The sequence below is a fragment of the Quercus robur genome, chromosome 3 (genome assembly GCF_932294415.1).
Source record: "Quercus robur chromosome 3, dhQueRobu3.1, whole genome shotgun sequence".
Lineage (NCBI taxonomy): Eukaryota > Viridiplantae > Streptophyta > Magnoliopsida > Fagales > Fagaceae > Quercus > Quercus robur.
Window position 1 is genome coordinate 19430260 of NC_065536.1, and position 12232 is coordinate 19442491.

General features: G+C 30.4%; 1 protein-coding gene across 1 annotated transcript; it reads right to left on the minus strand.

Annotated features, from left to right (window-relative positions):
• Positions 1 to 11530: 11530 nt before the first annotated feature.
• LOC126719365 (aspartic proteinase nepenthesin-1-like) lies at positions 11531 to 11983 on the minus strand. The gene has a single exon (XM_050421933.1). It carries the CDS (start codon positions 11981 to 11983, stop codon positions 11531 to 11533), a length of 453 nt encoding a protein of 150 aa, XP_050277890.1.
• Between the last annotated feature and the right edge of the window lie 249 nt (positions 11984 to 12232).

Genomic DNA, 12232 nt, shown 5'->3' on the forward strand with positions numbered 1-12232 from the left:
ACTTATAATTTTGTTTCATATAATTTTTTTTTTGTTAATAATTCGATAATTATAATGAGCGAGGAGAAATTTGAATCTTAAATGTTATGAATACACAAAAAATGTCAACTAGTTTAAAATTATATACACACACAGATATATATATATATATATATATATTAAATTTTTTCATGTAGGGTAAACACAACACGTTATTAAAGTAAATTATTAAGGTAATTTACTTTACATGGACCTCTATTATATTACTAATTTTTTTAATAAATTTTAAAAAAATTTCCTACATGAGACTCTATTATTAAAACTTTCATAAAATTTAATAGAAAGTTTCATTATTTTATTTTAAAAATATTTGTTTCGCTTTTTATTTTTGGGAACAATAACATATTATTCTTTCCTCATATGACTCTAGTAAAGTGTTTGAGATCCAACTTCGATGAATATTTGAAGAAGTTGAGAAGACTTTATGAGGAAGAAAAGCAGAATGATGTTTAGCACGTACGCAACACAGCTCACCAAACTACGTAAGTCAAATTTATCCCACGAGTGTCATCACTCCATTGGTGATACAAATGCAATCCCCAAAATCCACAAGTGAGAGTTATTACCTTCTTTTTCATTCCAGTTCTTTCCCAGTCATAGTAACAAAATAATCCATTTTCAATATGTACTCCTAAGCCTTTCAAGTATGATGACTTGCATAATGTCCCAATTAAATTATATATATAGTCATATTAATTAGATTCTTTAGTGGAGTTATATTCATTAGTTACAATTAAATTTGTTGTCAAATCCTGTCAATTTTTAAGATGTGTATTTGAAATTGAATTTTTTTTAAAAGAGTTTGAGTGAATGCATTTGAAAAGAATACTAACTGCAATTTAATTAAAAATCGATTTTTTAAATAAAATTTGACTAAAAAAATTAGGTCATTTTTCGTGTTGGAAAAGCAGAACATGTAAAGCTAGGATTTCTCCAAATTGATTTGAAGGCTAGAAATTAAAGGAGGGGTTTCTAATTATAAAAATTATAATTGACAACTAAGTTAAAATTCCACAATTAACCTGATTTAGAAAAGTGTATGGAAGTTGATATATATATATATATATATATATATATATATATATATAAAACAAGTCTCCCTATATTCTCAATAATTCATTTGTTAATTTAAAGATGAATAGTGAACAATAAGAGATATTTTAATTTTAAGTTTGGATAGACAATCTCAGGAATATGGTTAGTTCGTGCAGTTTGATCCAAGAGAGTGGATGAATTTAGAGTAGGTCTTGATTAAAGATTTGTTAAAATTGTCAAGCATATAGTTCGTCGAGAATTCTGTAAGTAATGAGCAAAATTTTATGGTGTTTCATGACTATGGTTGGAACTTAAATCAATTGATTGTCAAGCTGTAATGATATTATTTGTGTTTATGTATGTGATTCTAACCTCACATCTCTCTTCCCCCAATATCTACCAATTAAATAATAAATAAATAAAAGGGTGAACTTCATAGCAGTTGCCATGTACGTGTTTCACGAAAAAGAGTAAGGAAAGAATCAATTTTTTTGCAAGGAAGTGCATTATATGCAAAATCTTATGATTCCTAACGTCTTGATCAGATGGAATTAATATCTCAATTTTCCATGGTTAAAGAAATAGATTCCATATTTTATAGGTAATGATGTAGAATGGATTAGAATAACTATTTGATTCAAATGGTATCAATTAAATAAACAAAATGTGCTTGGAAGCAATTTTTTGTGTTTCATGCTACCTTACAAAATTGAAAACATTCTTTTATAGTTAATTCCCAAGTGTAATGCATAATGTCTTTTTACTGCCAGTGGAGAGTGATGCATGAATCACAAACTTATGCATCACATTTCCTGAAATATCATGGTTCTGGCAAGATGAAGTAACTTGCTTGAGAAAGGCAATTGCGCGGAATCTTTTATGGTCAAGTCTATGACTATGAGTGTCTTGCACTCGAGATATGGAATTCTTCGTTTCTTTCTTTTTTTTTTTTTTTTTTTTTTGGGTGCTTTGCTTTTGTTCCTTTTCCCTCTTTGGAGAAGTTACAAGTTATGGTGCAAGTAAGGTTATTCCTAGTTAGAACCAATGAAAAAAGCTTGGTTATTCACTTTGTAGTTGAGTTTGGAGGAGAAGAAATGTCTATGCTACCATTAGGTTTAATTGTAAACGTAACTAATCTAGATGAGTACAAAGGTGCTTAATTAATTTTGGTTATTCACTATTTTATTGAGTTTGAGTCAAATTTGAGCTAAAGACCGAACTCAAATTTTATGCATGCCTTTCCTTAATTTTTCAAGTGATCTTTAACTTCTTTCTCAAAAATAATAATAATAATAATAATAAAAGAAGATGATTTCTAACTTATTCATTTTTGTTGAGTCAGTTAATTACATAATTTAATACAAATTTGACTTAAGGAACCCATCTTTTTATTTTTTATTTTTTTTTATATAAGAAAATTGGTACAGTTTTGGCCTTTTAACGAGACTATTTTATCATTTGTGTGGAAGGGTGGTCTCATATGATATCATCTCACCCAAAAAACAACTTTGAAATACAATATATCAATAGTGTAATGGACTGAACATGGAACTTCCGAGTTTATGCTAAATCCTAAACCAATGAACTGGCCACCCAAATATTCCTTGGGGGTTGAGAATCCCATCTTTGTAAAACAAATCTATCATCAAGCTATATTCTACAGATTTTTTAATTAATTTATACTTTAATAGTTATGATTTTTATAAAACACTAAATAAATTGCATTAATGGAAACAATAATTTCCTTAAACATGTTTCTCCGTATCATACAAAGCACAGACCAAACAATAATAATGCTCTCTCCGTATGCTGATTACTTTAAAAGGACTGGCAATCTATAGTTGTTGGAAAGCTGGCAATGGTAGTGCTTAATATAAAATAATATGATGTGACCAAATTTTTAAAGGAAAAAAATACATGTTTTCTATGATTTCAAATTCCTTTGTACCAAATTTTATGTTTCCTCAAGGGATTCGATTTCTATTGGACTTTTTTTTCTTTTTTCTTTTCTTTTCTTTGGTCGAGAATCAATAGACTATTATTTCAGTGAGACTCTTAATAATAAATCAACCATATCTAGTTTAGAATCTATAAGAATAGTACTCCTTATAAGAATTTATAATTTAGGTGAACTATAAAATGATATGTTAATATAGATACTTTTTCATGTATCAAAATAGCATTTGCTTTAGCACAACTAATACGGGTGCTCTAATTAATTCATACTTTAATAGTTATGGTTTTTATAAAGAACCAAATAAAATGCATTAACGGAAACAATAATTTTTCTTAACCATGTTTCTCCATGTCACACAAGCACAGACCTAACAATAATAATGCGCTCTCCGTATGCTGCTTAGTGCTTAATTACTTTAAAAGGACTTACATTCTATAGTTGTTAAAGCTGGTACTGGTAGTGCTTACTATAAAATAATATGATGTGACCAAATTCTTAAAGGAAAAAAATATACATGTTTTCTTTGATTTCACATTCCTTTATACCAAATCTTATGTTTCATTGGGTTCGAATTCTACGAACGACCAATGAGATATCTTTCTTTCCCCGCAAAACATATTCTTCTTTCTTTTTTTTTTCTTTTTTCTTTTTTTGAGAATCAATAGACTATTATTTCATTGAGAGTTCAGTAATTAATCAGGCAAATTCAGTCTAGATTCCTAAGGTTCTGAATGAATAAACATATATTTTCTTTTAAATCAAACTTTGGTCCATGTAAAAGGAATCTGTTAACAGGAAATATAAATTGATATTTGATAATATTAATTACCTTTATCAATTTTTTTAATATTTTAAATGCACTTTCTTTCATTTTAAAGAAAATGTTTTGAAATAATATAACATGTGCATGGGATAGAGAATGTAAGTTTGAGATTTTTGGAGTAGAAAATATAGCAGCATGTGCACGGGGTAGAGAATATAACATGTGAGGGTGAACTGTGTTGTTCTTTGTTCTTAATAAAGTTTCCGTCTTGCTTTCAAAAGAAAATAATATCTTAACAAGAGAATTAACATTTTAAAGATAATCTATACCAGGAAGAATCCTGCAATAGGCCAAATCAATTGGAGGGTAATTTACAATGTAGTGATTTTTTTCTAGGGACAATAAGGAAAATTACTGAGTCAAATTGAGTGAGCTTTAAGCCTCTAGTGCCAATTAGTTGAATTCAAACTACGAACTTGGCGTATTTAAAAATAAAGTATTATTTATCCTATATTCTTCACACTATATTCACATATATAAAATAACGAAAAAGAGAGAATCATTTAAAATGCATAGAAATATATGGGAATATTGGAGGCGAAAGAGCTCATGCAAATTCCTATAACATCTCGTTAATAAAAATAAATCAATAAATTTTGTTCAGAAGCAAGAGATATATTCCTTAACTCGTTTTAAAACATTCCATTAGTATATTTTCTCTTCTTTTCCATCGATCACGCTATCGTGTGATAATAATTTCGAAGAAGTTACTTCAAAGCATTAGGCCACTTTAGGGTGCATGGGAATCATTATCTACTTTCTATACAGGCAAATGTGAGTCACATCCTTTTTACTTCACGATCACTGGTTTAGGCTTGTTAGGCAAAAGGAATTATAATTGATATTTAGTGCAAAGTTTTAGTCAGTTCGTTGAAATTTAAGTTGTTCGAATAGACAATTGGTTCAGCTTTTTGAAAAAGTGCATAATAAAAAAGTGGAGTTTTGTAAAAGTGTATAATGAAAAAGTGGAGTTTCAAAAAGCTGAGTGTTTGGTAAAAGCTGTTAAAAAGTGCATAATGAAAAAGCTGAGTGTTTGGCTAGCACTTATAAAAGTGGCTTTTTGAGGAGTAAATGACCAAAAAGGACAATGTATATATAAGGGAATTTATTTCATACTTTTTTTTTTTTTTTTTTATGTGAGTTTGTTTTATACTTAAATCAATTACTTCATCATACTTAAATCAATTTTTCTCTTTCTAAAAAAATTATTTTTTTTCTTACCAATATTAGCTAATAATAACCTACCACTTAAGATTTATTGTGAAAGTATTGTAAAAATATTGTAATAAAAATTGATAGTAATTTTAATTTTAACATACTATTAAAATTATTTTTTTCTCTTTCTAAAAAAATTATTTTTTTCTCACCAATATTAGCTAATAATAGCCTACCTTAAAATTTATTGTAAAAATATTGTGAAAATATTATGATATAATTTCTTTTTTCTCCCTTTTTTTTCTCTCCACACACGTGGCTCTACTTCCTTTTTTTTTTTTTTTTTTTTTCTCCTCTTTTTTTCTCATCCACCCACGTAACCACACTCTTTTCACACTCTTTTCTTTTCCTTTTTCCTTCTTTTCTCTATCAGTCCAGAACATTCTCATCTCTCTTTCTTTCCCATCTCTCTTTCTTTTCTTTTTTTTCTTTTGCCTCTTAGCACTTCGGTCCAGAGCTGCTCTGCTTCTTCTTCTTTTTTTCATTTTTTTTTCCTCTTAGCAGTTCGGTCCAGAACACAGCTCTGCTTCTTCTTCTTCTTCTTTTTTTTTTTTTTTTTCCTCTTAGCACTTCAAATCGGAACACATCAGAACCATCGCCAGAACTCATCCTTTATTCTTTTTTTTTCACACTCCAGAGAAGAAGATGATGATGATGATGATGAAGATGAAGATGAAGATGATTGAAACATAAGGATTTTGGGATTTTGGGTTTTTTTTTCTATGGATTTTGGGTTGATTTTGAGTTGGGTTTGGGATGGGTTTTCCGGATTTGAGTTGATTTTCAGTTGTTTTTGTGTTGATTTTGAGTTATTTTTGGTTTGGTTTTGTTCATTCTGTGTTCGGAATATCAAAGGTTGAAATGGGTTTTGTTAATTGTGGGGGTAGACCGGTGAAGAAGCAGAGGAAGACGAAGAGGAAGAAGACGAAGAAAAAAGACACAGATGAGAGATGAGGGCGTGAGAGAACTTATGGGTATTTCGGTCTTTTTGGTTATTACAACGGTAATATACAAAACGCGCATAGCGCGTTTTGATTTATGGACCCCTGAGGGTCCATATTCCTTCCGCGTTTTGCACTTAGTTTTTATAAAAGTTCAAAACACAACTTTTATAAAAAAGCTGCGTTTTTGAGCTTACCAAATGCAAGTCTTGGTTGAGCTTTTTTGAAAACGCCCTTTTTGGGCTAAAAAAGTGGAACCAAACGGGCACTATATATACTTTTTGTTTTTAGTTGAATACTTTATGTTTGCCTTAGAGCTTGGGGTTTACAAAACTCAGACTATAATAATTCTTTTTTAGAATCATAAATACTTTGTTTAGGCATAAAGAAAAAATAATAAAATTTTATGTTATATTTTGTTGTTTTCTATTCACTTTTGGAAAAGATTTTCCGTAAAACATCTTTATTGATTTCACATTGTAATGCTCAAGTTTCTTCCTTTTATACCATACATTTCTTTTTTCTTTTTTCTTTTTTTTTTCTTTTTTTTTTTTGAGAAACTTATACCATACATTTCAAAAGAAGATACATTATAACATTTTGCATGCGTATAGATATTCATATTTAATTCAAGATACTCTTCCTCATTGATGTTAACTTATAAATAGCTATTTTAATTCATGTGACAGTTTGTAAATATTTAGATATATAATATTTAATTTAATTTGTATAATGAAGTCAATTTCTAATTAAGGTGATTATTTTCGGTCATTGCGTTATCCTATATTGCTACATGATAGACTAGTTAATCAAAATATTTAGCTCACATTGATCTCGTAGCAGATATTGAAGATTTATTTTTTTTTTAAGAGCCTAATAGTTTAGTTGGCACATTTTTCTATGCATAAAGTGCTTGAAGATCTAAGTATGAAATTATTCAATTTATAGGGTTAGTAGCATATTGTAACTTTCTTAAAAAATAATAAAAATAATCTCAACCAATTAGGAAAATGTATTGCCAAAGTAAAGCTCATTATACTGTCTTTTTTCTAAGGATGACATCGCAAAGGCAATCCGCCCCTCTTTTCTCTCCTTTTGCAATTTAACTTGAACTCAAAGAAACATGCACGTAAAAGTTTGGATTTCAATTCAACCGAAAGTCATGATTTTTTTTAAAAAAAAAAACTAAGCTAAAGGTTCATGAAGTCTGAACTCATTGTATATTTTATTTTTGAGAAGGGTAGCTCTTTATTTTTTTTGTTGAAAAGATGAAACAAGGAATCCAAGATTATGCCAATGATTTGGGTCTATGAATTTGAACTCTAACATTAGTGTGAAGCAACAAAACAAACACCAATAAAATAAACATGTCACTCTAAAATGAGGCAAAATACTTTGAGAGACATTATTTCTTTATATATAATGTAAATAGTGTAAGTACGGTCAAAGAGAGTTGGTTTAGTTGGCAAGCCTCGAACACTTCACCCAAAAGGCCTAGTTTCGAGTCCTGCTACCAACAATCCTCTTTAGTGAGCGATTTATAAGTCTATCCTGCTATAGTATAGCCTCACCTCACCCCTCACCTAATCTTTATCTTTTACCCAAAAAAATAAAAATAAAATAAAATAAAATAGTGCAAGTAACCACTTCCCATTATGATCTTTAATAATTAATCACAGATGAAATTGCACCAATCTTTAATCTTAGTTTAGTTAGACCACCATTCTCAAAAAAAAAAAAGTTTAGTTAGACCAAACTTAGTGGTATTTTCTTTTAGTGATGCTTTGATTAAATGGTATCCTTATACGTTATACGTTGTATTGAGAGTTGAACTATAGTACCGAGATTTGAAAGTTGAGTTAAGATGTATTGGAAGCTCAGTCTGCTCTACTCTGCAAATCGCATATCAAAAAGGAGGCTTAGGGCTTATGCTAGAACTCGCTTCAAGGGCAACACATGGGCCTTGAGTAGCCTGTCAATATTTTGGGCCAGAAAAGTCTAATAATGTCCACTAGAGACTTTGAATTTTGTTGGGTTTTGAGGCCTAAAATACCATGTGGTTAGTCTGCCATTCTTATCAAATCTTTAACCGAATGCGTATTATTTGGTCCCATAAGTGTTATTGGATTTGGAGATCCAATGTTGTGCACTACTCTCGTCTATTATTGTTTATGAGTTTGGGCTTGGTAAAGCCCACACAAATAGTACAGCAGTAATTCCCGTCTTCGGCTCCACGTTTAAGACAATAAATTTTCAGTATGTAACAATTAGATTTTTTTTTTTTTTTGGCTGTTCATGAATCCAGTAATGACTAATGACTTTCTTTTTACCCCTGCTCTGCGGTTCTGTTGGGCGACTCTAGCTATTAAATATGGGGAGCTATCAGCTGTGAGCCATTAACCATGATAATATGAAATACAATCTTAGAACCAACTCTTAAAGGCATCTCCGTATGTTTTTAACAAAAATATTTAGAATTCAAATCTTCCCTCCTAATCTTTCGAATTATCAAAAACCAAATAACAAAGGTAATGTGTAGTAGTGTTTGGTATTCGTGTAAGTATGATACTAAGACAATTTCCATATGCTATAGGAATATTTTGGTGCTCAAAGAACTCGGGAAACTTTCATTAAATAAAAAAGAAAACAAGAATGAATATTGGAATCAGATCATGCCATAACACGATAACCCCAATGAGAAAAGGACTTAAGAGGAATGTTAAAACTTCTTATTTTATTTTGTTCTATTTATTTGAGTCATTCTAATTAAAATGACATTTCTCTTAAATAAAATTCATCTACTTTGTTCCAACATCAAATGAGAATCGAAACTTTGCCTGTTGGTATGCACCTAGAATATTTGTCCCCCCGTTGAGAAGTAGACATGATAAACATACAATAAATATTATCATAAAATAATTGGAAGACTTGATAACTACCAAGCTCAAGTTTTGCTCCGAGTAAATGAATTGTTAATGACGGAAATGGTTGATTTTCAGTTGGCTGGACATCATACAAAGCTGTTGAGGCAGTTATAGATGCTCCATAGGATTCTGGTTATATGCCTGCAAGTATTTAACTATCTTAGCTTTGTCAACATTATATGCATTTTGAACAAGATAGGTTAATGCAGATCTTGAATCAATAGCAAACCCACCCTTAAAATCACTTCTTAATTGAAACTCTACTGGATGTATTGGAAGCTCCTTCCCCTCCATGCTAATACCCAACACTTCCACATAGTACATATTTTGGTTGGGTAATAATGGTGTTGTTTGTACTATTGCTTGATCAGTTCTTCTAATTTGTGCATCTTTGCCAAAATGTAAATATGTGTGGGTGTTCTGCCTATCGTTCCAATAAGAAAGGCAATATGAGAAACGTAGGTCGGTGTTAGCTTCTAGTTGCTTTAGGATTGATCGATATCCGCATGCTAGACCAAGCACCCAGCTACTGTATTTTCAGATTTCCTAAATTTACTAAATGCTATATTTTGATTGTCTAAGCCAACCCCAAAAACTACATTTTGGTAGCTTACATGTCTCCTTCCCCACCACCCCCCCAATGTGTAGGGAAAGTGAATGTGTCAGATGAAAGATAACCACTAGAGTGACTTTTATCATCATAGTTGTTTTCAAAAACACATAAGTTATCTTGACATATTCTAGGAAAACAACAAGGATCATCACAAGATACAAGACTATTTATCCTAGACTCTACATTTTATTACACAAATAAAATAAAATAAAATAAATTTAAATCAACCTGAGTTGCACATGTGTCCCTATTTGATTTTGTTGTGTTTCATCCTCTTTGGATACTGAAAGTTGTAGCTAGTGATTATTAATTGGTCAAGACTTTGTTGATGATGCGATTTTGTGTTTAATTTTTATAAATTTCTCTCCTATTGCCTTTATTTCTTTACAGTATTTATTACTACATGGTCATGCGATATTAAATGTGCAAAAATGCTCTGCCTTAGTAAGGATCCCATGTTACAAATTCCATAGAATGAGATTGACTAACTAGTACTGTTGTGATCAGAGTTAGTGGGGGGGGGGGGGGGGGGGGAGGGGTCATTATTAATGGATTACTAAATAATTACTAATTTTCTGATTTCTTTTTATTATCTGTGTAGTAACCTCCCTTAATCGTAAAATCTATGAGAAATTTAACATGTGAGAGATACTTTTTTTTTATTTATTGAATGTGAGAGATACTTATAATGGAAGTATGAATTGCTAGATTAGCTAAATTTCCTTTAAAAAACCCACCCATATTCATTGTACCTAAAACCTAATCTTTTCATGTAAAAAACATATTAATGAAGGAAAATGATATTTTCATAATATTGTTCATACTTCATGTGAGAGATACTTATGGAAGTATGAACAATATTATGAAAATATCATTTTCCTTCATTGATATGTTTTTTACATGAAAAGATTAAGTTTTAGGTACAATGAATATGGGTGGGTTTTTTTAAGGAAATTTAGCTAATCTAGCAATTAATAATTTTTTATTAATGATATGTTATGTGGTTTCTTTTTCACCCTTAGATTTTATGAAAATCAATGGCTATAAAATGGTGTAACTTGAACCTCTCTCTCTCTCTCTCTCTCTCTCTCTCTCTCTCTATATATATATATATATATATATATATATATATATACATATTAGTTTCCTACATTAAGATAATTAAAGATCATATTGATTTAGAGAGATTAAGTCTCGTTAGTTTACGACCTATAAAGATTTCAATTTCAATTTCAATTTCTTTTCCACGAGTGTATAACACTAGCATGATCCAATTTATTATTTTTATTTTTTTATGGAAGGGAGGAGACAAGGGAGTAATTTAGGATATTGTAAACCTTGTGTCCAAGTGCAATACTCTGATAGGTGGATCTAACATTAATACACATCCTTTTTTTTTTTAAAGAAGAAAATACAAAACACTTGATTGTGTAAAATGCAGCAAATATGATGATCACTTTTGGGAAAGTGTGAATTCAAAATTACAGATTTTGTTAAGAAATCGGCTAGGTTTAGTATTTGAGTAATGTGTAGCAACGTAGAAGTTAATGCAAAGCCTTTTTTTTTTTTTCTTTTTTTTTGGTAAATCCTTAACTACTAAGATATCTTGGGTTCGAACCCTAACTATACCAAACACTGATTTGTTTCTTGGCCTAATAATATATAACAATCATCATAGAGCGGACACTATATATTAAAATTCTATTATACATGGTGACACCAACGTCATGTGTTGCAGTGTTTGGTATTCATGTAAGGATGATATCAAGGACCATTTAGGAATATTTTTGGTGCTCGAAAAACTCGAGAAACTCTCATTGGATAAAAAAGAAAACAAGAATGAATGTTGGGTTCCAATAATGCCATAACACCCTAACCCTAAAGAGAAAAGAAATTAAGAGGAATGTTAAAACTTTTTTTGTTTTTGTTCTATTTATTTGAGTCACTCTAATTAAAATAACATTTCTCTTGGATAAAATTCATTTAACCTGTTCCAACATCAAACAAGAATCGATAATCTGCTTGCTGAAATGCCCCTAGAATATTTGTCCCTTGTTGAGAAGTAGGCAAGATAAACATGCAAAAAGTATCATCGTAAAATAATTGGAAGACTCGATGACTACCAAGCTGATCAAGGTTTGCTCCAAGAAAATGAATTGTTAATGATGGAAATTGTTGATTTTCGATTGGGATGACATCATAGCAAAGGTCATAAGGTAGCTCTGAATGCACCGTAGGATTCCAGTTATATGCCTGTAAGTATTTAACTATCTCAACTCTGACAATGTTATATGCATTTTGAACAAGATAAGTTAATGCAGATCCTGTATCAATAGCAAACCCACCCTTAAAATCACTTCTTAATTGAAACTCTACTGGATCTATAGGAAGCTTCTTGCCCTCCATGCTAATACTCAACACTTCCACATAGTACATATTTACGTTGGGTATTAATGGTGTTGTTTGTGCTATTTCTTGATCAGTTCCTCTAATTTGTGCATCTTTGCCAAAATGTAAATATGTATGGGTATCCTGTGTATTGGTCCAATAAGAAAGGCAATATGAGAAACGTAGGTCAGTGTCAGCTTCTAGTTGCCATAGGATTGTTCAATATCCACGTCCTAGACCAAGCACCCCTGCTATTGTATTTTCAGATTCCCTAAATTTACTAAATGCTATATTTTG

What these genes read in the sequence shown, in the direction of transcription:
- LOC126719365 (XM_050421933.1), bottom strand. Translation starts at nt 11,983, where the DNA reads ATGTACTATGTGGAAGTGTTGAGTATTAGCATGGAGGGCAAGAAGCTT.